At 40.7% G+C, this 25,825-nt stretch overlaps 1 protein-coding gene and 1 pseudogene across 1 annotated transcript; both read left to right on the top strand.

Annotated features, from left to right (window-relative positions):
* Positions 1 to 10,813: 10,813 nt before the first annotated feature.
* On the top strand, positions 10,814 to 11,257 carry LOC121254709. The gene has a single exon (XM_041154882.1). The coding sequence runs from the start codon at positions 10,814 to 10,816 to the stop codon at positions 11,255 to 11,257; it is 444 nt and encodes a 147-aa protein (XP_041010816.1).
* A 3,453-nt stretch (positions 11,258 to 14,710) lies between these two features.
* On the top strand, positions 14,711 to 24,790 carry LOC121254619 (annotated as a pseudogene).
* Positions 24,791 to 25,825: the final 1,035 nt, after the last annotated feature.

The following is a 25,825-nucleotide window of genomic DNA, read 5'->3' as shown; positions in this document are numbered from 1 at the left end:
TCCAGGAGAGAGCGTAGGTCCCAGATAGTTGCCTCATGAGCGGCTATCACGCAATCGGCCTCGGCCACCCTGGTCTCCAAGTTATCAGCCTGGCTCTTCTCATTGGATTCCCCATCACAGGCCAAGGCATTCTTGACCATCAAGTCCTTCACCCTCTAGGATTTGGCCTTGAGAGAGTCCAACTTATTCTTTGAGGACTTGGCAAGCTCCTCGTATCTCCCCTCCAGCCATTTGTATGACCGAGCATCAGAGTCATGCTATTTCCCCAACCTTGAATTCTTTGCTCGGAGCCTGTCCAGCTCCTCTAGCTAGCAGTCGAGGGAGTTTTGAAGGTTGTCCCTCGCTTCCTTGCTGAGCGTTGCTTCAAGGCAATGGGAACCGGCTTCCTCCAGAGACCTCACCAGGTCATACTTGAGTTAGGCCTTTCATTGACGCAACTGAAGTATCCTTTTCTTCCTCCACTCACGGCTGAGCTGCGCCTTGACAAAAGCTTCCTCCAGCTCATCTTTCCTTTCTCTCTCTCTCTCTCTCTCTCTCGATCGACGTGGTGCAAGGTCAATCACGCCAAGCATCAGAAAGCTTGGTTCTCTCTTTCTAGGGCCTGCCGATCGCCCACAAGGAAGGTCGTCAGTTGCTCAACTCCCTACCATAAAGGTTTCCAAGTTAGCGTGAAAGAAAATATACCAAGAAGACTAAAAGAGGAAGATGACAAGTTAAGAGCAAACCCTGGAAAAGAACTCCCTTAGCTTCTCGACCATCTCTTGGACAGATTCAGGGCAGGATCTGTCCACCGCTGACCCCGGAATAGTGTGATTCCTTCCCTCATAGGGGTCCCGACCAAGGTGTCATTACCACCTGGTGCGTCAACACCTCTCGCGAGCTCCGTCAAGGATGGACCTCCTCGACTTTCACCTTTACCTTCGGTGGCGCCCTCAAGATCTTCTCCGACCTCTTGAGTGCCAACATTGAAGTCGAGAAGGACGGCGAAAGCCCCCAGTTTAGTTGGAACCGCTGAAGTCTCACCAACCCCCGCCTCCAATGCGCCAATATCATGCCCTGGGAGAGTTGCCTCCATCTCCCTCGCCCCTTCCAAGTCGAGAAGGACGGCGAAAGCCCCCAGTTCAGTTGGAACCGCTGAAGTCTCACCAACCCCCGCCTCCAATGCGCCAGTATCATGCCCTAGGAGAGTTGCCTTAATCTCCCTCGCCCCTTCCATCACCACCTCGGCACTAGCACCCGTCGATGCTAAGGTCGGGATGGTGTTAGTGAAGGACAATGAAACTTCATTGGCTCCCACTGATGCCACCGCGACTTCGGCCCTGGCTTGAATCGATGCTAAGGCCGGGATGGTGCCAGTGAAGGGCAATGGAGCCCTAATGTCAGTGAGAATAACCGAAGCTTTATTAACCTCAACTAGCCCGACTGCAACATCCATTTCGGACACATGAACCAGAATCTCGATAGCCCATGACACTACTCTCGCCATTTTCATCCCAGACATTCATCGTCTTTACCCCTTTCAGAAGTGGCTTAGGTCGAGACAACCTCAACTTCAGTAGAATAGGCAATGGGAGACTCTGGGATGGAAACTCAGTCAAAAGAGTCCTAACCCCAAGTAGGGCGTTCCTCGGTTGCTAGCGAGGGAATCATCTCCATGTTTATTTAAGGAGACGGGACCACTGTCTAGGACTCTCGGGTACGAGGGTCCAAAGGACTCAATAAAATCATAAAGAGAGCAACTCCTCCCCAAGGGGAAAGGTCTCAACGCCCCTCGCGTTGCCCGACCGGGTGGGAGAGGGAACCTCCGAAAGAACTGGAAGGGACCCCTTGGGTTGAGGAACATTAGCCATCAAAGGGTTGGCCCGAACATTTTAAGGAGCCTCAGCCCCACCCGCCTTACATGGCGAAGAAAAGGAAGACGCAACTTTAGGATTCGGAGAAGATTTCCTACCCCTTTTCGATGAATGCTTTGGTCGCCGGACAACCACAGGAATAGAAGATTGCCCCGAGGGAGGCATTGATGCCAAGTCAAAGCTACTAAGGGCGAGAACGTCCCTCCTGGGCTTCTTATTTTTTCGACCATCGACGGGCTAGGGGAACGCCTACGAACTGGGGAACGGGAACAACCGACTGCATGGGTATACAACGATCGGCGAAACACATGTTGGCTAGGGGAGCCAGATACTTATGGAGGCTGCTCTCATCCAACAAGGCCTTGGAGTAAACATCGTCCGGGTGCAGCTTTACCCAGGCCCTAACGGTCTATATTCGACTCACCTCTTCAGAAGTTGCAGACGGTCAAAAGCTTTTGTCCTCGCTGGCAACTCCCCTAATGGTGCGAACAGGGTAGTCGAGCCGATTGACTTAGATGACTGGAAACTCTCATCCTTTGCCTGACATGAGAAAGAAGCATTGGTTCCACCCCTTCACCCGATTATACTATGGCTCCAGGTGGGCCAATGCATGAATCGACCAGAAGCTACATGAGTTGCCATTTTACTTCAAGAGGTTGTGGGTGAGAAGGAACCCGCGAGCGGTGAGGTCAGGGTGATCCAAACCTACCTTCTCCAACTCCCACCGCCAGATGACATAGCAAGACACTAAAATCCTCCACGCGTTTAGATGGAGTTGTGTTGGTTCCAAATGTAGGTAGTCTAGCACGTCATGAACTGGACGGCAGAAGGGCAGCCAAAGGCCACTAGAGGACATGCTTGAGTACAAGGTTACCTTCGAGGCATAGCCTTCAAAGTCCACTACTCCTTCTTGGGGTGCTGGCACCACGAACTCCACGATGTTGAGTACTTGAAGGTACATTTTAGAGACTCCAACTCACTTGGAGTCACCACTGACCGTCAGGAAAATCCGTCGAACCATTGGGACTCAGTACAGACCTAAGAGGGTCTAAAACCTCGGGAGCACGTGAGGAACCAAAAGGATTGACATAGTTGGAGCTCTTGGGAGCAGCACGAGAGAAATTCTTGGGAGCCATGGCAATATGAGAATAGAGGAAGAGAAGGCAAGAAACAAGAAGAAGTGGGGAAGAAATGAGAGCACAGATATAACGCCTCAATCCCGGATGGGGTCGGAGAGTTACTTCCTGTCACTTAAACTCACATTTCATATGTTTCCTTTTTGCATAGTTCAGAAACAGAATGCAAAAAATTTACTCATGTATACACCAGTCATGACAACAATATTTTTCTCTTTCATACAGATTTCATGAGTAATGCAAAACAAATAACTCAGGTTGTTGCAAATTTCTTGTCAAAACATATCATCCACATTATCATAAAATCAGCCCCAGTCCTTTATATTTTATGCAAAGTATAGTACAAGAACCCCACTTACATGGACGTTTTATCTTTTCAAAATTTTCTCACTATAGTGCTGAGCAAATATTAATCGTCACCTATAAAATAATCACGTAACCTGCTTAAATTTTCGATTGAATACATACTTCATAATTAAAACTTGAGATATAAAATTCTATATTTTCCTTAATATATAACAATCCTGAAACCCTAAAATATCGACTCTTCCCAAAATATTTTGATTTCCACATAATCTCTCCAAATGATCATGAGATTAAACTGTAAAATATCTCCAATGGCCACACATCTCGTTTCTCTTAGTACTATCACAATAATATCATCATTATCAATAAACATTGGGTCACATATGTAATTTACTATCTAAGCGGCCTAACAATTTAACAAGTGAAGTGGAGGAGAGACTAGAGAGGCTTACGAGCAGAGTTTGCATGCAGCGTGAGCTATGGGTTTGACCGTGAACCTCCGGCATGGGTGAGTGGCGGTGGCTGTTCAGGGAGATTAGGCATGAAAATGAGAGAGAGAGAGAGAGAGAGAGAGAGAGAGAGAGACATAGAGATAATGTGGATAGAGGGAGAGAGCCCGAGAGGTGGGTGCTGTCCATTTCACGTTCCACATCTATGGGAGAAGAGGGGGAGCACGATGACCGAACGGTGGGGGCTGCAGGTCTGACCGTGGAGTCTTCATCTTCGGTGTCTATTGTTGCCTATGAAGGTGCGTGAGGGTGGTCGTGCGAGGTAACATCTGGGACTGAGAGCACAAAAATTGCTCTGTTTTGGCATTGTAAGACAGAGGACTTATGGCAACGTGAAGGTTTGCAGGGTGGTTGGGACGCAGTCACTGGGCTGTTTTTATGGTGTTTCCGACGTGAGGTAGCGCCTTGCGAGGTGGTTGGAGTTGTCGTGCTTGAAGGGATTCACATGCGGTGGTTTTCAACATAAGGGGCTGGCCTACGGTGGCTTTATAAAGCAGCATCCCAATGCTTGGTGGTTCGCGGCTAGATGGTAATGGTGTGGGTCTTCACCTCCGTGAGGAGTAGTTGGCTTGACGGCCATTGCATTGGTTCAGTGAACGAATAAATATGGGGGACGGCTGGTTGTGTGCATGGATTGAACGTGGGTTTAGTGGTTTGTGATCGTGTGGGTGTTGCAGGGGAAATAAAGTGTGAAGGCTGAACAGCTTGGGAGGAACTGCCGTGCATGGTGGGGTCCCTTGGAAGGCTCGTCGATGAGGTCCTATGTAACACCCAGGCCCAAGGTGCAAGTTCAGATGAAGCCCAGCTCAGAGGACTCCAGTAAACGGCGGCGTTGGTGAGTTTTATTTTTTTTTTCCTCTTTGTTTTCTCCTTCCCGTCAGAGGATTCTGTGTGCCTCTTCCCACGTTCCTACAATTTATTCTAGGCTTCTCACTTGAAAACTTCCCTCATTGCATTTTGAACTACTCAGACTCTCTCTTACGCAGATTTTTGGTTCACCCTTGGCTGGCGCTGCTTGTTCCGTGAGCCTCGAAATCTTGGTTCCTCGAAGGTGAGTCATCGTTCTCTCTCTCTCGTTCTCTATTTTTCCTGGCCTCACCGACAGTTTCGTGAATTTTTTTTCTTTGGGTTTGACACTGTGCAGCATATTCGTGGGTCTTGATAACCTTGGTGCCGTCGTTGGAATTTTTTCTCTGGAGTGTTTTTAATTTCTTTTCGGTAACTATCCCACCCATTCACTGATCTTACTCTTAATTTTTGTTCCTATACCCTACTGTTACACATTTCGCAGATCCTCTTTTATTTTATTTTTCCTTCGGTTTGTCAATCGCACACACCACTCTGTCTTGGCTTGCTGTGCACGCACTCAGACCTTAATCATTCTTTGTGCAGACCACTAGCTTTTTCATTAGAGAATTCTGTGACATTTTTGGGTGTAGACTTCAGAGGTTTGCTTGAATTCGAGGAGGTTTGAAACTTTGGTGACTCTTCTAGCTAAGTCTCTTCCGAAGCTTTTGGTAGTATTTGGATATTATATGGTTGGATTGTGGAACGTGGTAAAGTATTTGGATATTATATGGTTGGTCATCTGGAAACCTTGGCATGAAGTTCTGATTCTGTATATGAATGTGATCTGATTCTGATGATGTTATGTTTTGTTTCTGTTAATGCCCAGCCACGGGTATAATGGTGGTTTATAACCCTACCACGGGAGTGAAACATGGTATACGGCCCAGCCACGGGTATAATGGTGGTTTATAATCCTACTACGAGGGTGAAACATGACCTAGCCAAGGGTATAATGATGGTTTATAACCCTACCACGAGGGTGAAACATGGTATACAGCCCAGCCACGGGTATAATAGTGGTTCATAACCCTACCACGGGGGTGAAACATGGTATACGGCCCAGCCACGGATATAATGGTAGTTTATAACCCTACCACGGGGTTAAACATGGTATTTGTCCCAATGTGATGCTATGAGATGATATGAATATAATGTTTCAGTTTGGATATGCCAAAGGATTTTCTTTTTGGGAACAAGTTTATTTTTCTAAAAATTTTGCTTTGATGTTTTGTAACAAGTTTTGTTTATACATTCTGAAAGTAAATATGTTGCTTCTGTATTCTGAAAGAAAATATTTTGTTCTACATGTTGAACGTTATAAATGCTCATGTTTACATGCTAGTATATACTCTCTGCTTGATGAGTTGTTGATAACTCACCCCTTAATCTTCATAATATTTTCAGATGACATTGATGGTTTAGCTGAGGATCAGTATTAGAGTTTGTGGATAGTTTTGGGTATCTCGTGGTATTAGTGCTGATGTTGGATGTTATTTATTTATTAAGTTGATTTCAATAGATTTAGACGGTTTATGGAGACTTATGTCAATTTTATTTTATTCTAGTATGTTATTTGAGACATGGAGAAAAGTTGATATTTATTTGGGTTGTTGGATTGAGGATTTGATAGAATGAATGATTTATTAATTTGAAGTATGTACGTTTGATTTGAAGTTTTGGAAGTATTTATTCTTGGATTTGGAAGTACATTAGTATTGTTGGAGTTGATTATCAGGTTATATGAGTTAACACTCTGGACCCTCGGGTTCGGGGCGTTACAGTTGGTATCAGAGCCAGGTTTGAATTCTACATACTATAAACCTTAGAGGTTTAGATATCTGTGGGTTCATAGGATGTAAAATTTCAGTATAGGAACTTGAGGAATATAAGGATGATCATGTGGACATTTAAGTTTGAGCTTCTAAAAATCTTATGAATGATGTTGATAGGATTTGAGGTTTCAGATTTGGCAGATGTTAGGAATTGAATTCGTGACTTTGAGGTTTTAGATTCTAATGATGTATGTGAGTATTAAGTGATGTCAGGCTTTAATAGTTATCTGATATATATATATATATTGGTGTTTATGCGTATATTATATTTATTTTATTGATTTATTCTATTCAGCTAATATTTTCGCTCTTATTTATTTTAGAACGTTTCACAAGTTTAAGCTTTCGGGATGGCGGCCCATCGTCGAGTTCGAAGCCTTGAAGATTTGAATGAAAAGCCTTGAAGATTTGAATGAAAACAACAATGATGGGGGTTGCACGTTTGAACAGTTTAATCGGACGCATCCTCCCACCTTTGATGGAAGAGGCGATACGAACGCAGCAGAGGACTGGATTCAAGATATTGAAGAGATCTTCGATGTTTTGGAGTGTACTAATCAGCAGAAAGTTCAATTCACAGCTTTTAAACTAACTGGAGAAGAAAAGAGGTGGTCGAATTCTGAAAAAGTCATCAGGGAGGCTGAGGGGACTGGAGTGATTGTTTGGACTCAATTCAAGCAGAATTTCTTTGACTGATTTTTCCCTAGAGCGGATAGGGAAGCGAGAGTTTGGGAGTTCACCAATTTAGTACAAGGGACCATGATTGTGCGCCAGTATGCTGTAAAGTTTGCGGAATTATCACGCTTCGCTGCATACTTGATTCCTGATGAGGAGAAAAAGGCCAGGAAGTTTGAGGAAGGCTTGAACTACAGGATTTATGAACGAGTGATAGTCTTACAGATTCAGAATTTTTCAGAATTAGTGCACAAGGCGATGCTAGTTGAGCAGAATCTCAAGAGGGGTGTTGAATTGCAAGAACAGAGGAAGAGAGCTGCTCCACAAGGATTCCCTAGTTCGGATCAAGGGCAATGGAAGAGGAGAAATGAGGGGAGCAGTTCAAGTCAGAGACAGATTTAGGGAAATCATACAACTAACCCCTATAAATTTTGTAACCGCATACATGTTGGGGAGTGCAGAAAGGAAGTGGGATCATGTTTCAAATGCGGTAAGGATGGGCACTTCATTAGAGAATGTCCATTGCTTGCAGAAAACAACTGAAGGCCCAACCGACCTCAAAACTTTAGGCTGAATAACCAAGGCAATAATCAGCGGAGGACTATGCCGGTACGGGTGTTTGCTTTGACACCGGGAGAAGCTGAGGACAAGAATGATGTAATCACAGGTATAATCTTTATGACCTTCCTTTTTAGCTTTTTATGTTGAGAATTAAGGATTACTTATCTTGTTATCTTTATGGATTATATGACGTAATCACAGAAATTATTCCCTTGTTTCTCAATAAGGCTGCTGTTTTATTTGACTTGGGAGCTACCCACTCTTTTATTTCAATGGATTACATTAAGTTCTGCCCCGTCGATGCTAATGAAATGGATTACAATTTGAGGGTCTCAACCCCAGCAGGTGATATAATGACCTGCAATAAGATTATACTTAAGTGTCCAATAACTATTAGCGGGAGGGAAATGCCAGTTAACCTGATAGTCTTTCCTATGTTTGGGTTTGATGTGATTTTGGGAATGGATTGGTTAGCTTCCAGTTATGCTAGTATTGATTGTTTTAAAAGGGAAGTGGTGTTCAAGTTTCAAGAAGAAGAGGAACTTCGGTTTATGGGTTCCAGAGTGCGTACCCTTCCATCAGTTATTTCTGCTTTTCAGGTTGGCAAGTTATTACGTAATGGGTGTCAGGGGTACTAGGCTTTCGTGGTGGATGAACCAAAGGAAGAATTGGAACTAGAAGAGATTCCTATGTGAGAGAATATCCGGAAGTTTTTTCTGAAGATTTGTCCAAATTACCACCTGAGCAGGAGGTAGAGTTTGCTGTTGAATTAGCCCCATGCACGGCACCTCTTTCTAAAGCCCCTTATCGAATGGCACCATCAGAGTTAGCTGAGCTCAAAGAACAGTTGCAAGATTTATTAGATAAAGGTTTCATCAGGCCTAGTGTGTTACCTTGGGGAGCTCCAGATTTGTTTGTGAAGAAGAAGGATGTGACAATGAGTATATGTATAGACTACAGAGAATTGAACCGAGTGACCATAAAGAATAAATATCCGCTGCCCTGCATCAATGATTTATTTGATCAGTTGCGAGGTGCTCAGGTTTTCTCCAAGATTGATCTTAGATCGGGTTACCATCAATTAAAGATCAAGGCGGAGGATGTGCCTAAGACAACTTTCAGGACCAGGTACGACCATTATGAATTCTTGGCCATGCCTTTTGGCCTAACTAATGCCCCAACGGTATTTATGGATTTGATGAATTGGGTATTTCATGAATTCTTAGATAAATTTGTAGTGGTGTTTATTGACGACATATTAATCTACTCCAAGAACAAAGCTAAACATGAAGAGCATCTGAGACAAGTACTTGGAACACTCAGGGATAAGAAATTATTTGCTAAGTTCAAGAAGTGTGAGTTTTGGCTTGAGTCTATTGCATTTTTGGGACATGTAGTCTCAAAGAATGGTATTTCAGTAAACCCCGGGAAAATTGAAGCAATAGTTAACTAGACTTAACCAACCAATGTGCATGAAGTTAGGAGTTTCTTGGGTTTGGCTATTATTACCGTCGATTTATAGACAATTTCTCAAAAATAGTGGTTCCCCTTACCGCCCTTACCAGGAAGAACAATAAGTATGAATGGACTGAGAAATGTGAGGAAAGCTTCCAGGAATTGAAGAAGAGATTGGTGACAGCTCTAGTTTTGACAGTCCCTAGCGAAAGAGGAGGTTTTGTGGTTTCAGTGACGCTTCACGTTCGAGATTGGGGTGTGTATTGATGCATCACGGGAAAGTAATAGCATACGCTTCTCGGCAATTGAAAACATATGAGCAAAATTACCCCACACATGATTTGGAGTTAGTCGCTGTTGTCTTCGCACTTAAAATCTGGAGGCATTATTTATATGGTGAAAGGTGCGAAATCTACACTGATCACAAGAGTTTGAAGTACTTTTTCACTCAGAAGGAATTGAATATGAGACAGAGGAGATGGCTTGAACTAGTCAAGGATTACGACTGCAACATTAACTACCATCCAGGCAAAGCTAATGTTATAGCTGATGCACTTAGCAGGAAGCCTATGGGACCAGTAGTTGCTACTCTTACCACTCAGCCCTACTTAATAATGGACTTAGAAAGAGCTGCTATTGAAGTTATTACTAGTGATCAGCAGGCATTGATAGCCAGTTTAATAGTTCAACCAGATTTAATAGACAGAATTAAGCTTGCTCAAAAAGAAGATTCTGAGGTAGCAAGATTGATAGAAGAAGTAGAAAAAGGAAATAAATCTGAGTTCAGTGTTTCTAAAGATGGAGTGTTAAGGTTCAGAGATAGGTTATGTGTGCCGGACAATGATGATATAAAAAGACTTATCCTCGAAGAAGCGCACCGCTCCCCTTTCACAGTTCACCCAGGTAGCACAAAAATATATCGGGATTTGAAGGGGTCTTTCTGGTGGAATGGCATGAAGAGAGAGATTGCCAAGTTTGTGGCACAGTGTCTAACCTGTCAACAGGTGAAAGTAGAACATCAGAGACCAGCAGGGTTATTGCGACCACTTCAGATTCCAGAATGGAAATGGGAGCATATTTCTATGGACTTTGTTACAGGCCTTCCATGGACACTGACTAGTCAGGATGCAATATGGGTGATAGTGGACCGTTTGACGAAGACTGCTCACTTTGTGCCTATCAAAGTTTCTTATAAACTGGAGAAACTAGTCGAGCTGTATATACAGGAAATAGTGAGATTGCATGGGGTACCCGTGTCCATTGTGTCAGATAGGGATCCTCGTTTCACTTCGAAGTTTTGGCAAAGCTTACAGGAAGCTATGGACACTAAGTTAAATTTCAGCACTGCTTTTCACCCGCAGACAGATGGTCAGTCGGAAAGGACCATTCAAATTTTGGAAGACATGTTGAGAGCGTGTATGCTGGATTTAAAGGGAACCTAGATTCGACACTTGCCTTTGGTTGAGTTTGCTTATAATAACAGTTACCAGGCTAGCATTGAGATGGCACCTTATGAAGCACTTTACAGTAGAAAGTGTAGATCTCCTTTATATTGGGACGAGGTGGGGGAAAGATAGATTTTGGGTCCATAAATCATACAGAAGACAACAAAGAAGATAGAGACCATTCGAGTCAGAATGAGAGCAGCTCAGAGTCGTCAGAAGAGCTATGCAGATAACCGTTGTCTCCAATTAGAGTTTGAGGTCAAGAATAAAGTATTCTTGAGGATTGCGCCAATGAAAGGGGTCATGAGGTTTGGAAAGAAGGGCAAGTTGAGCCCTAGATATGTCAGGCCCTTTGAGATTCTTGATCGGATTGGACCAGTGTCTTACAGAGTAGCCCTACCACCAGCACTCTCAGGGGTTCATGACGTATTTTATGTATCTATGCTGAGGAAGTATATACCTGACCCTACCCACGTTATCGATTACGAACCTCTTCAACTTCAGAAAATCTGTCTTATACAGAAGAGCCGGTGCAGATTGTTGAGAGAAAAGACCAATTGCTATGGAATTGGACCATTCCATTGGTTAAAGTGGTATGGAATAATCATGCTATCAGTGAAGCCTCTTGGGAATTAGAAGAGGAAATGCAAGTCAAGTACCCATAGTTGTTCGTTAGTGCTCTTGATAACTTGTGACAAATTTCAAGGACGGAATTTTTATAAGAGGGGAGGATGTAACACCCGGGCCTAAGGCCCAGGTTCAGATGAAGCCCAGCTCGAAGGACTCCAGTAAACGGTGTCGTTGGTGAGTTTTATTTTTTTTTCCCTTTTTGTTTTCTCCTTCCTATCAGTTTTTTTTTCTTTTCTTCTTCTGTTTTCTTTCTTTTCCCAGCTGTCCTGTTCTTCTTGAAAATCTCTCCATTCCGTGTGCCTCTTCCCACGTTCCTACAGTTTATTCTCGGCTTCTCACTTGAAAACTTCCCTCATTGCATTTGAACTACTCAGACTCTCTCTTACGCAGATTTTTGGTTCACCCTTGGCTGGCGCTGCTTGTTCCGTGAGCCTCGAAATCTTGGTTCCTCGAAGGTGAGCCATCGTTCTCTCTCTCTCATTCTCTGTTTTTCTTGGCCTCACCGACAGTTTCGTGAATTTTTTTTCTTTGCGTTTGACACTGTGCAGCGTATTCGTGGGTCTCGATAACCTTGGTGCCGTCGTTGGAATTCTTTCTCTAGAGTGTTTTTTAATTTATTCTCGATAACTATCCCACCCACCCACTGATCTTACTCTTAATTTTTGTTCCTATACCCTGCTATTACACATTTCGCAGATCCTCTTTTATTTTATTTTTCCTTCGGTTTGTCAATCGCACACACCACTCAATCTTGGCTTGCCGTGCACGCACTCAGACCTTAATCCTTCTTTGCGCAGACCACTAGCTTTTTCATTAGAGAATTCTGTGACATTTTTGGGTGTAGACTTCAGAGGTTTGCTTGAATTCGAGGAGGTTTGAAACTTTGGTGACTCTTCTAGGTAAGTCTCTTCCAAAACTTTTGCTAGTATTTGGATATTATATGGTTGGATTGTGGAATGTGGTAAAATGTTATTGATATGGTTGTAGCGTTGGTCAAGATTGCAGTACTGCAGTAAGCTTTTGGCAATTTATTACCTATGTAATTTATGGTGTATAGGTGTTTTATCTATTGGGTTGTGGTTGCCTATGTTTGAAGTCTTGAAGTTGAGAAGTATGATTATTTGGATGGTTTTGTGAGACTGTTTTGGGCTAGTAATTGGGACTGCTTGGTGTTAATTCTTGGGTTCTTATTAGGCTGTTTGGGTTTGGTTAAGTGGATGTTGGGTGGAAATTACTTGGTGGTGCTAGAGTGAAAAGATTGACGGTTTGAAGTGGGCTGTCCAGATTTTATCTTATGGAGAATTTTACATTAAAAAGGGGCTGGTTTAAGTTTTATTAATTGAGCTTAGTGGTATACCTATTTGGATTATTAATTATGTGGTATATGTTTATTGTTTTAGGTTGTGATACTGTTAGAGGACAGATCCAAGGCATATCTTGTACACGGAAGTCAGGTAAGCGGGGTTCATATACTAGATTTGCATAAAAGAAATGAAATGAGGTTGACTTTGAAAATATGCATATTTGTTTTAAAAAGAAATCTGAAAACGACCTCAGATATTTGTTTTGCATGTGCATAAATTCTATATAAGAGAAAGTATTTTTCTGTCATGATTGGTGTAGACATGAGCTAATTTTATGCATTCTGTTTCTGAACTATATAAAAAGAGCGAATATGAAAATCTAAAAATTTTGCCATGAATAAATGAAGATGTTTTGGATTCTGTTTATTTCGAACATGTGAAATGATCTGAAGCTATTCAGTATTTTGTTTTGATATGATGTGTCATCTGAAAACCTTGGCATGAAGTTATGATTCTGTATATGAATGTGATCTGATTCCGATGGTGGTTTATAACCTTACCACGGGGTTAAACATGGTATTTGTCCCAATGTGATGCTATGAGATGATATGAATATAATGTTTCAGTTTGGATATGCCAAAGAATTTTCTTTTTGGGAACAAGTTTATTTTCTAAAAATTTCGCTCTGATGTTTTGTAAAAAGTTTTGTTTATACATTTTGAAAGTAAATATGTTGTTTCTGTATTCTGAAAGAAAATGTTTTGTTCTGCATGTTGAACGTTATAAATGCTCATGTTTACATGCTAGTAGATGTTCTCTGCTTGCTGAGTTGTTGATAACTCACCCCTTAATCTTCATAATATTTTCAGATGACATTAATGGCTCAGCTGAGGATCAGTATTAGAGTTTGTGGACAAGATTAGCTGTGGATAGTTTTGGGTATCTCGTGGTATTAGTACTGCTGTTGGATGTTATTTATTTATTAAGTTGATTTCAATGGATTTAGACGGTTTATGGAGACTTTTGCCAATTTTATTTTATTCTAGTTTGTTATTTGAGACACGGAGAAAAGTTGATATTTATTTGGGTTGTTGGATTGAGGATTTGATAGAATGAATGATTTATTAATTTGAAGTATGTACGTTTGATTTGAAGTTTTGGAAGTATTTATTCTTGGATTTGGAAGTACATTAGTATTGTTGGAGTTGATACATTTGGAGTCCCATTGGAACCTTATAAAGAGCAAGAATTTCTTATTCCCAAGCAATGTGGGATCCCATACACCACCTACCCTTATCCATATATTATGGGGTATCACAATCTACCTCCCTTAAATTCCCGACGTCCTCGTCGAGCCTGTCCATTGTAGGTGACATGGCTTAAGTCCCACATTTCTGGATGGGATAGTCTCTGATACCATTTGTAACAGCCCAATGGAAGACCCAAACCACATGGCCTATACTCCAAAATGATTAGTCAATGATACATTTGGAGCCCCATTGGAACCTTATAAAGAGCAAGAATTTCTCCTTCCCAAGTAATGTGGGATCTCATACACCACCTACCCTTATCCATATATTATGGGGTATCACATCCTACACAGTTGTTCAGGGCTTTGATGATGGTGGTTGTTGGTGGCCTGCGGTTTGGGTTGGCGTGGAGGGAAGTTTGCAGTGCAATATAACATGGTTTGCCCATGGGGGAGGACGTGTGACGTGGGGCTACTATGAAACTGAAAACCCTAGATTTGATGAGGAAAGGAAAATACTTGCATGGGTTTAAAATATATAGAAGGCACAGGGTTAAGGAATTTTAATGCGGAGGGGACTCAAAAACTATAAGACTAGTGGTTGAAATTGGAGACGATTATGAGCTTGGATTTCACAAATAAACCGAGTCTTAATCCTCATGTCCAAAATAAATCCATCGTCCAATAATATCTCCAAGCTTTTCGAAGAATTTCTTTGGTCAATTGTTAATTGTTTAGGGCTTAGTTAGTTCATAAATAGTTCCTAAGTATTAAATGGATTTTTGTCCAAATATTAAGCCCAATAAAACTCTTATAATTTATCATAATAATTTATGCGTCCAGGATCTTTCCAAAACTTAACCGACTAATCTAATTTGGGCTCCCAATAAGAAAAACAATTATAATATGCGGGCTTGGCCTGAGCTCGACATTGGGCCTAGGTGTTACAACAGAAGCACAAGGGAGTCGAAGAAGGAAGACGATGACAAAGAAAGCAAGTAAGCTCCAAATGATGATGGGGTTGGGGTTTGAATAGGCCTCGTGACGGTTGGGATCCCGCGACATGTAGTGTACTATGCCACGTGGGAGTGGGAGAACTGCTTGACACCATCAACGCCAAGGAAGCCGAGCGGACGCAATCAAGTGCCAAATGTAGTTGTCACAGAACACACCACTAAAATCGAGAGAGGAACAGTCACCTAACACCATTAATGATAGAGAATCTGGACGGAGGCAATCAAGTATAAACAGTCTAGGATGTGCCACAAAAGCCGAGAAGAGTAATAACCGCCCATTTCGAAGGCCTTGGAGTTCAAAAGACACAACCACATAAAGCTAAGAACAAGAAGATAAGGGCATGAATAAATCCCCAATATACTAGTCCGATAGGAATTGGCAGGATAACTAGAAGGGGGTTTTTCTTCCTCTAGGCCCATGTGACAAGCCCATGACGGACCCCGATGAGCCCAACTCGGCCCAACGACCCTTCTCTAGAGGAGTCGCTACATCCGTTCGGAGTACCTGGCCCATAAGCTAAAACCAACCTGGGAAACAACCTCCATGCGAGAAAAAGGAATGACAAGAATAGATGGGACTCACTGCCCTGACACCCCCCAATGACACTTAGCACTAGAGAACCTGTACAGACTGGCGGGCGAGAGATGCGAAGGACCCTCGATCTCCTAATAGGAGGTATGGAGAGACTTGGCGATGATCACCACAGGCTAAAGCCCCACCCGGGGAGCCATGCTTCATTAATGGCGCCACTCGACGAACTCCACACCACATTAATGGCGCCACCCCAGGAGCCATGCCGCATTGAAGGATTCTGACCAGACAACACTCGAAGTGAGATGAGCCCCCTGAGGCAAGGTACAAGATGTCCCCCCTAGAAACCTCGTATAAAAGCTGACTTCCAAGTACGAAGAAGTCTATCTAGGCTCTTGCACTCTAGTACAAACTACGAAAGAGATTTACTGACTTAAACATCGGAGACTCCTCAACTACCACAGAGCCCCCCTTCCTTTGTTTTCTTGAGTGTGTAGGTACAAAGATTCAAACCTGAATTTGTAAAATCCGGCCCAAAGGTATACAAAGCACGACGTTAACGGTTATAATCATTTTTTTACTATCTCTTCTAAACTTGCTATCTACGTCAGGGTTCTTTGCCTCCTTAAATATTGTTAGAATGCATGGTTGCCTTTGCTATCTTATCCTACTCTTGGCGTGTTCTCAGAAAGGGGGTTGGAGAACAATTTTCCATTCCAACGATATAGGGTAAAGAAAGAAAATTCTCAAAAGTTACAAGGTGGGAATAATTAATTTAAAAAGATGCCTAGTAATTTTCTTACACTAAAAGAAAATTTTTGTGAATAAAACTGATGAAAGATTACTTTAAAACGTAGAACCTGATTCAGAGAAATCGGGGTACAAACGTGGACAACTATAAAAAAAATAAAAATAAAAAATAAAAAAATGATTTCTCATGGACATAGAAATTAGTTTAATCTGTTGTTTAGTGATCCCAATCAATCTTCATTAAATATTTAACCTAGAATAGAACCATTTTTCTTCATAAATTTCTACAGTGATATAGAGAATTTTTGGTTATTTCTCAAGAGCCAATATAAATTTTTGTAGTTTAGTGATATATAAATTTTTGGTATCTGATCAAGAGCTAAGTCTATGATGGCATGACCTTTCGTGTCCTAGCTTATCTCCAAGCTTTCTTTGTTTTTGTTTTCTTGTTAGTGTTGAGATCTTACAAATCTTGTGGAGAGAGAAAAAGATGACAAGTTTACTTAAAGATGTTACATTGGTCTTATGCTTTTATGCTTTGGAAATTTAACAAGAAATCCTTGAGGAATCACCAAAACCATACGTCATAATTTACAAGATCACTAACTTAATTTCCTTCAAGATCAACATGAAACAGAATCTCTCACCAACTTTATTCGTCTGTTAGGATACATTTTTTCATTTATAGATATATAATTTTGTTATAATATTCCAAGTACAAATAGTGGTGATTAATTGGGACCCCTAGTAGCTCTAGTCGTAAGAGAAAAAAGGATAGGAGAGAGAATGAGCCTCCTTCGTTTGGGATTCCTTTCCTCGTATATAATGCTTCATTTCTTCAACCTTTGCCTTTGCATATTTTGGAGTGACCCATACCCTCCCTTTTTCTTCTGAATTGCTTCGAGCATGGGCCAATAAAAGTTAGAGAAGATGTATAAAGGGTACTATGTGTTTCTCGCGGGTTTGGTGACGATCCTACTCTTTTCATGCTTCTTTTCATATTAAACCAGCAACATCACATAACACAATACTTTCTTCCAAAATCTGAGCCAAGTTACAATCAAAGTTCGATCCCATCCATCCCCTCTTTTACGTGACGAAACATGGCAGAGGCTATCGTACGCACGTCTCTATTGTGGTGGAAAGGCTTGGTGTTTTGCTCATACAAAAAGCAATATCCTTGCACGGGGTGAGTAACCAAGTTGAACTGCTACAAGATGAGCTCAAACAGATCCGAAGTCTCCTAAGAGATGCAGATGCAAGGCAAAATGAAAGAGATAGTGTACACCAGTGGGTTGCAGATATCAGAGATGTTGCTCATGATGCCGAAGATATTATTGAGAGGTATGCCCTCAAAGTTGGCTCTAGAAAGGGAGGAGGCATACAAAATGTCCTCAAGAGGTTTGTCTGTATCTCGGGAGAAGCAAAAGCTATTTCTCCAACTAGCTCGAAGATTGGCAAAATAACGAAGAGAATTTCTACATTGAAGTAAAGTTTAGAAAATTATGGCATAAAATTTGATTCGATGGAAGGTGGAGGCCTGAGTTCTTTGAGCGAGAAGATAAGAGAGCAAAGGCAAACTTATGCGCATGTTGAACATGATCATGTTGTTGTTGGATTGGAGGATAACCTGAAGGAAGTGGTGGCATGTTTGACAGAAGAGGTCAAATACAATTACAGAGTCGTTTCCATATGTGGTATGGGCGGTCTTGGAAAGACTACTCTTGCTAGAAAGGTTTACCATCACCAAGAAGTCATGAGTCACTTCAATTGTCGTGCCTGGGCATGTATCTCTCAACAATGTCAAAGAATAGATGTTTGGGAAGGAGTTATGATCGGTCTTATGATCTCTCCATCTAAAGAGCAGAGAGATGGAATTCGAAGCATGAGAGATGCAGAGCTTGCTGAGAAACTTTGTGGAGTTCAGCGCCAAAATAAATGTTTGGTGGTTCTAGATGATATCTGGAAAGTTGAGGATTGGAACAGTTTACGGGCTGCCTTCCCAATGAATAATACAAACAGCAGAATATTGCTACCTCTCGTAATGAAGACTTGGCTTTGCAAGTAGATCCAAGGGGCCCCCTTCACAAATTACCATTTCTAAATGATGAAAACAGCTGGGAATTGCTTCAAAATTTAGCAATATCATGGACATCAGAAGGTATATAAACAATATCTAATTCTCATCCGCTAGATTTTTTAAAAGTGTTTGATATGAAAAGATTGCTGCTTTAGTAGGCGAGGTAATATTTTTTCCCCCGTTATTTAACTTAACGTTTTGAACATGAATTAAGAGAGGAAAAATATTCGTTTACAACTTTAGCCTCTCTTAAAAGAATGAAATTAGTTTGTTACTTAATGATCGAGAAGTTTTGCAGTCTTGCCGCTAGAATTGGTTGATTTCACTACGGAACCTTAAATCCTCTAAAAAAATGACCAAAAGATGAAAGATATTGTTAGATTGAATGAAAACTTGACATATTTTTTTTTTCAAAATTATGCATGTATTTATTATAAGTATTGATTTTTTTTATGAGAGGATTCAAGAATATCCCATGAATCAAGTTCTTGTCAAGATTTTGAGGACCTCAAGTGGAAGAGATAGAAATATGAATTAGGTCCTACAATATTTATATAAAAACTTAAGGGATAGTGCTTTTAATATAAGACAAGATTAAATTGGCTGAAAGTAAAAACCATATAACAACGCAAGTATTGAATGGATCAAGAGGGACAATCTTTCAATAACAATGCATACTCTGTTTTTAGTCCATATTTTTCAATGGTTTAGTCACTTTATAATTAGATATTGAAAGCTTTCAATGCAAGACGGAATGATATTGTTTACATTGTTGTTGGCTATGCATATTCTAAAATCAAGGAAGATATGAGCTGTTTAGGAAAAGAGATGGTTACATATTGTAAGGGTTTACCATTGGCCGACATTGTCTTAGGACGACTTTTGGCAACAAAGCAGACGTTAGAAGAGTGGAAACACGTGCATAGAAATGTTAAATCATACATTCATCAACAGAAAGATCTTGGAATAAGGACGGTGTTAGCTTTAAGTTATGATGATTTGCCTTCACACTTGAAATTGTGCTTCCTATATTTAAGCCATTTTCCTGAGGACTTTGAGATACGGACTAAGGAGTTAATTCAAATGTGGATGGCTGAAGGTCTTATACTTCAAATGCAACACACTGGAAGTCATAAGGAAACGCAGGAGGATGTTGGAGAACGACATTTACAAGAGCTAGTTCAAAGGTGCATGGTACAAGTAGGACAAAAGAGTTCAGTTGCAGGGATCAAAACTTGTCGTCTCCATGATCTTATGCGAGAATTTTGTGTGGAAAAAGCAAAATTGGAAAACTTTCTCCGTGTCATCAATATTAAAGAAGAAATAGAAGCTCCCATTGTGTTATGACCCTGAGTAATACGGCATCATTTACTAAAGGAGGCAAGTGATGCGCAGCGTTTAAAAGGAAGCTGCGAAACGTTGTCGTTTTGTAATCAAAGAGTGTTGTTGTGATGATTGATCCGTTACACACACTTATTTGTCTTTTAGCTAAAATAGAATAAAAACAGTTAAAGATTCCATTTGTATTCTCTGACATCCACAGCTATAAGGATGAAAGGGAGCTGATACAATTTCCATCTTTGAGAAAGCTATTGTAGACTTACTAGTTTGTTACTATTTTGGAGGTTAGGGACCCTCGAAGATCCCGTAGCAATACAAGAAATCAGTCCATTTGCATTCTAGTATTTTGTTCTTACATCGTACAAACACCATTACAACCTCTTATTCCATTTTCATCATTTACAAATATTGAGAATCATAACAATTGGTATCTAGAGTCACCGATTCTTCTATAGACGGAATAACCTTCAACAACCAGCCAGTAAATTTGTTGCCACTGATGGATAAAACTCTTGAAAAAATGTTGCACATCACAGAACTACTTGATCGAATGCATGCAAATTACAAGGTTTACAAGAAACAAGTCGAGGAATCCTTCTTAGTCTAGGAAGACCAAGTTACGGAGGAGGGAGTAGAAAAGGGAGCTACGGCTTCAATCGAAGATTCACAAAAATGGATAGTGCAGAAAAAAATAGAACGACGAATGTAGATGAAATCGTGGAAGAAAGATAAGAGAAGACAGTGCTCACAATATATGTCCCTAAGGAAATTCCTCTTTCCTCTGTTCTTAGAAACACAAATCCAAAATTAAGATCTAAATTTTCAGATGGCCCCCTCCGAGTTTTACTTTTGGTTCCTTCATCTCATATCAGAAATCATTTCCTCTTCCCTTCTTTTTCCGGGGTTGTCCCTAACAATATCTATACACGGACTGTGAAAGAAGAAACCCTCACCATCAATATCCCTCCAGAGCCGCCTCCACCTACCAAAGACGACATTTCTCTTCTACAACAAGAAATTAGGCAAACAACTAAGATTCACAGCAAGAGTATTCGGGCCGAAGACTCAATATTAATATCGAGCCCGTACGTCATGCTCCTTCCACCTGATAACTTCATGTTCGTCTCCAAGGGAGAATCATTAACAGTGAAGTTTCATTTGATTTTTATACCCTTCGAAGACTCATGGGCGTAGCAAGAGATCCATAGGGCAATAGCCGCTGAAGGATTTGGCGCCGTTGACGGGGTTCTCATGACGGTGAACCCGCAGCTGCAGCCGCTGGTGGAGATTTTCCTTCTCTTTGCTCAGCCGATGCGGGGTGGTCCCGTCTCTTACCTCACGGGAATACTTCAGACTTCCAAAGATCTTCAAACTTTTGAGATTCTTGTGTCTCAAAACAAAATTGTTCTGAGCCCTAAAGGAGATGCCGATCAATCAAATTTGTTTACAGTAAAAGACTTTGTTGTGGAGTTCGGGAAGATACCCATTTATTCAGAGAAAATAGCAACCAGAAAAATCAGGGCCCTGAAATCATGTTCAACAGAGTTGCTCAAGGCTCTAATGGGCTTATTTGTGGATTCATCTCCTAGACATGCTCGAGATGCCAGTTCAAGGGACAGTGGTGGGAAGGTACTAGTGGCTATCATAACCCACGAAACCCAAGTGCAGTTTGCTTTGGAAGGAGGTGAAATTTGCCATAAATTTTACACTCTTTATTCCAAATTAAAAAAGAAAGCCCCTCGAGTAATTACAAAACACCTGTCTGTTGAAGAGGTAGGACTAATCAAGAATATGTTGGCATTATTAGACAATAATAAAGGTGGGAAAGTAGCATATGAGGAACTGAGGTTGTCCTGTTGGAATCACGGGAGAGGATTGGTGGTCGTGTTGGATTTGAAAGGCTATGCTCCCTTTGATATGGATGGGAATCAAGCACCTCAAGATTTAATAATAGCAGGTGGTAAGCACATTTCCCTTATCCCCAATTCTAGTTTTTATTGAGATTCAAGTGCCAAGTATATAGTTGAAGGTATTTTTAATAAACTCGAACCCCTTTACACTTTTGTTGTAATATTTGGTGAAGGGCAATGGGAAATTTCTATGGGGTTGCATGTTTTATTAGATAAGGATACAGGGTGGGGGCCTGGGAAGAATGATGCCCTAAATTTCCCATTAAATGATGGATTGGATGTTGAGAGTTTCCATGGTTTGTTTAGGCCCATTATTCACAAAGTCATGGAGGTCTATCAGCCAGATGCGGTGGTTCTTCAATGGGGAGCGGATTCACTATCTGATCACAGATTGGGGTGCTTCAACTTGTCTGTGAAGGGTCATGCAGATTGCCTCCGTTTTCTTAGATCTTTCTATGTGCCTTTAATAGTCTGTGAAGGGCCGCAATGCAATGAGAGCAATATTGCCCGTTGCTAGTGCTACGAGACAGAGGTGGCAGTTGGAGGGGAGCCTGATAATAAATTGCCTTACAATGAATATTATGAATATGTTGGCCCAGATTATACTATTCATGTAGAACCATGCAACAGGGAGAATTTAAACTTGCCCCTTAAGGTTGTTTTTTGGCCCTTTGATAGAGGAAAATTGGGGATGGTGGAATACATGTAAGATTGTTGGTGGAATACATGTTAAAATTGGGGATGACTCAATGGCCTGGCAGCTTGTTGTCGAATTCAATGAACACATGTCTCAGTTATTCTTCAACGTTTCCTTGTTCCTCCGTATTAAAACTCAAGTCCTGTTCTTTGGAATCTTTGAAAACACCTCTGCTCTCCATGGTCAGTACTACAACCAATGGAGTCAAACCCATATGCTCCTTTCCTGATCTGTTATCCCCCTTGAAGTGATGTTAGTTGGGGGCATCCTCAAAGCAGCATTGGAACGACTACGTCTCTTTAAATTAGAGCAATTAAGATGAGGGTTCTGCACCTTGATCTGCAATGCAATGAGAGCATCCATTTGTTTATTCAACAGTGTAGCTTCATGAATCAGAGCCTTCATGTTGACCTTGTTGAGCTGTTAGAAATACTCTTGGAGCTCATGTTGGTGAGCAATCTGTAGAAGGGATGCCTAAGTTATCCGATGCAAACTTAGTCATATTTCTTGGTGAATTTAATTACTGGCTTGATGGTGTGCAAATTCTAATTTCAGTGGCAGTTCTCTTCTTTGGTGGGTTGGGTGGTGACATGTTTCTTAAGACCTTGGAAAGCTTCCCATGCCAGCTGATTCAAGAGTCTATCAATACTCTAAATCTTAAGGACAAGGTTGTTTAAGGGGAGGAGTTGTTATGACCCTGAGTAATACGGCCTCATTTACTAAAGGAGGCAAGTGATGCGTAGCGTTTAAAAGGAAGCTATGAGACGTTGTCGTTTTATCATCAAAGAGTGTTGCTGTGATGATTGATCCATTACACACTTATTTGTCTTTTAGCTAAAATAGAATAAAAACAGTTAAAGATTCCATTTGTATTCTCTGACATCCACATCTATAAGGATGAAAGGGAGCTGATACAATTTCCATCTTTGAGAAAGCTATTGTAGACTTACTAGTTTGTTACCATTTTGGAGGTTAGGGACCCTCGAAGATACTGTAGCAATACAAGAAATCAGTCCATTTCCATTCCAGTATTCTGTTCTTACATCATACAAACACTGTTACAACCTCTCATTCCATTTTCATCATTTACAAATATTGAGAATCATAACACATTGGTGAAGTTCGAAGAGTTGCTATCAATGGTGGATCAAATCTCGTAACAGTATCAAGATCCCAAAAATATTTCCACCGAAGGTCTCTTCTAACATTCTCTTGGCCTTTGAAAGATCAGAAGTCTATGCTAAGGAACTTCAAATATCTTAGAGTATTGAATTTTGTAATGGCTTCTGATCGCAGCTATATAAGGGAGATCAGGGATTCCCCCCACCATGAGATCAAAAGTCTCATCCACTTGAGATTCTTATCTCTAAGGTATACTAGTATAAGTGTTGGGGAAAATCAACACATCGGAAGGATTAAAAGCAGTAATAAAAGAGCAAACTCATGCACTCAGTGACACCAAGGATTTAACGTGGTTCGGCAACTACCTACATCCACAGAAAAGAGCTTCACTAATAAATAGTAGAACACAAGAAAATATTACAGAGGAGGAGGATCACACTCTACTCAACTCAACTCTTTTCTTTTCTCTCAGAACTCTCCTGACTCTCTCTCTTTTCTTTTCTCCTTGGGTGTATCTGAAGCTCTCACATGGAGCTTCAATTTATAGGCGCCTCGCCTCATGTATGAATGCATTTATTTGCATTTAATAGGTAGCTGTTGGGCGCTGGGCGCTGAGCGCTGAAGGTTGAGCAAGCAGTCAACAATGACTGCTTGCTTGGGCAGGGATTTCAACAGTAAGAAGTATCCCATCTCTAGGAAATTTGAAGTGCTTGCAAACACTAGATTTGCGGTCGACAAATTATATCGTAGTAGTTAATGTGCCAAATGATGTGTTCAGAAATATGGAGCACTTGCGGCATCTGTTTCTACCTCTGTTTTTCAAAGTGAGTGGTAAGTTGCAACTACCTAATGCTAGTAAGCTACAAACACTTGTGAATATTCCTGTTTTCATATGTGATGTTAAAGATCCGACGTCTGGATTTGTCGAGTTTGGAAAGAACTTAATGCCTTCAAATTTCACGTTCAATTGTCTTCATGTTCTTAAGATCACCATTCTGCATAGGAGGGAGGATGAGAGAGTGGATACAACACCAATGGTAATGAGTTGTCCTCACATATATCAGCTACGGCTTAGGGCGATGATAAAGAAATTGCCAGAACACGACAAAATTTCTCCACTTCTTGCCCATTTAAAGTTAAATTGGACTTTTCTCGAAGAAGACCCAATGCTGGCTTTGGAGAAGTTACCCAACTTAAAGATTCTCAACCTCGGGATTAATGCCTACACAGGGAAGAAGATGATTTGTTCTGTAAGAGGATTTCCTCAACTTCAATCTCTCATTCTTTCTTATTTACATAACTTAGAGGAGTGGGAGGTGGAGGAACGATCCATGCCCAACCTCAGCCATTTGAAGATTGAATGGTGCGACAATCTCAGGATGGTTCCAGATGGACTTCAGTTTGTCACTACCCTGCAAAATTTGGAAATCATACGCATGCCAATGTAATTCATAGATAGACTTGGCGAAGGAGGACAAGATTTCTACAAAATCCGACACGTGTGTTCCCTTCAGATTTTACCCAAAGGTAATATTAATACTAAAACAAAAGTAATCTATATAGCAGTGTACATATATATATATATATATATATATATATATATGTTATATATAGCGGAGAGTTCATGTACTTAAATTTTTCAAAAACTTGATTGGAATGCGCTGCTGCATGCTATATTCTAATTTCAATGTCTTTCGTACATTTAATTGATTACTTCTTTCTTAAGAGCATCTCTAATCTTGTCTTAATTTGGTATCTTTTGCAGCTCTATATATCTGTAATAAAAATATCTTGATTTGATTATATATAAATACTTGCAAAATTTGAAATCAGTTTTCATGGAGATTTGGGTCTGCATTTCCTGAAGATTTGTTGATGCAATGGTCGTTTGCTTTTAAGTACCTCATTTAAAGGGAAATGTAAATGAATCCTTATTGATATAATTTGATACTTTTCTTATATGAGCTTGTTGCAAAATCTCAATATCTTGTGTTGCATTGATGATTTGTGATTAAAGTCTTTATTAAACTAAACAAAGAGAATTTTTGGTAGACAAAGCTACCTTAGTTACAGACATATAACATGTGGGTCTTTTCCACTATGAAAATCCAAAAGACAGGGGGTATACTAATAATGAGTATGCTTCTAAATAAACATTTTGAAGCCGCCCATTACGCTATATTATGTGCACATCGATTATGATCTCGATGAAGTTTTTTAATACACCAACTCTCAAAAGATCGCAGGAGTATTCTTATGTCTCTAACTATAGGTTCGATGATCCAATCAGTAGCTTTCTCAAGATTTTCAATCAATTTAATAACAACTTCTGAATCACCATCGATAGCTAATTTCTTTATCCGGTGTGCTCTAGCTTCTTCAATTCCTATTAACAGAGCTGTTGCTTCTCCTTGGTTGGCATTCTTGGAATTGATAAATCTGGTTTTAACAAAAACCACCGAATCATCTGGTGTTTTGCACACTACAGTGGTAGTACTGCCAGATTCCCTATTGTTAATTTGTTCATTATCATTATTTCACTTTTTTTTTTGTCTAAAGTATTTTGTCTTCTT

This window comes from Juglans microcarpa x Juglans regia, chromosome 1D (assembly GCF_004785595.1).
Source record: "Juglans microcarpa x Juglans regia isolate MS1-56 chromosome 1D, Jm3101_v1.0, whole genome shotgun sequence".
NCBI lineage: Eukaryota > Viridiplantae > Streptophyta > Magnoliopsida > Fagales > Juglandaceae > Juglans > Juglans microcarpa x Juglans regia.
This window is presented reverse-complemented; position numbering and strand designations above follow the sequence as displayed.

What these genes read in the sequence shown, in the direction of transcription:
- LOC121254709 (XM_041154882.1), top strand. Translation starts at nt 10,814, where the DNA reads ATGAGAGCAGCTCAGAGTCGTCAGAAGAGCTATGCAGATAACCGTTGT.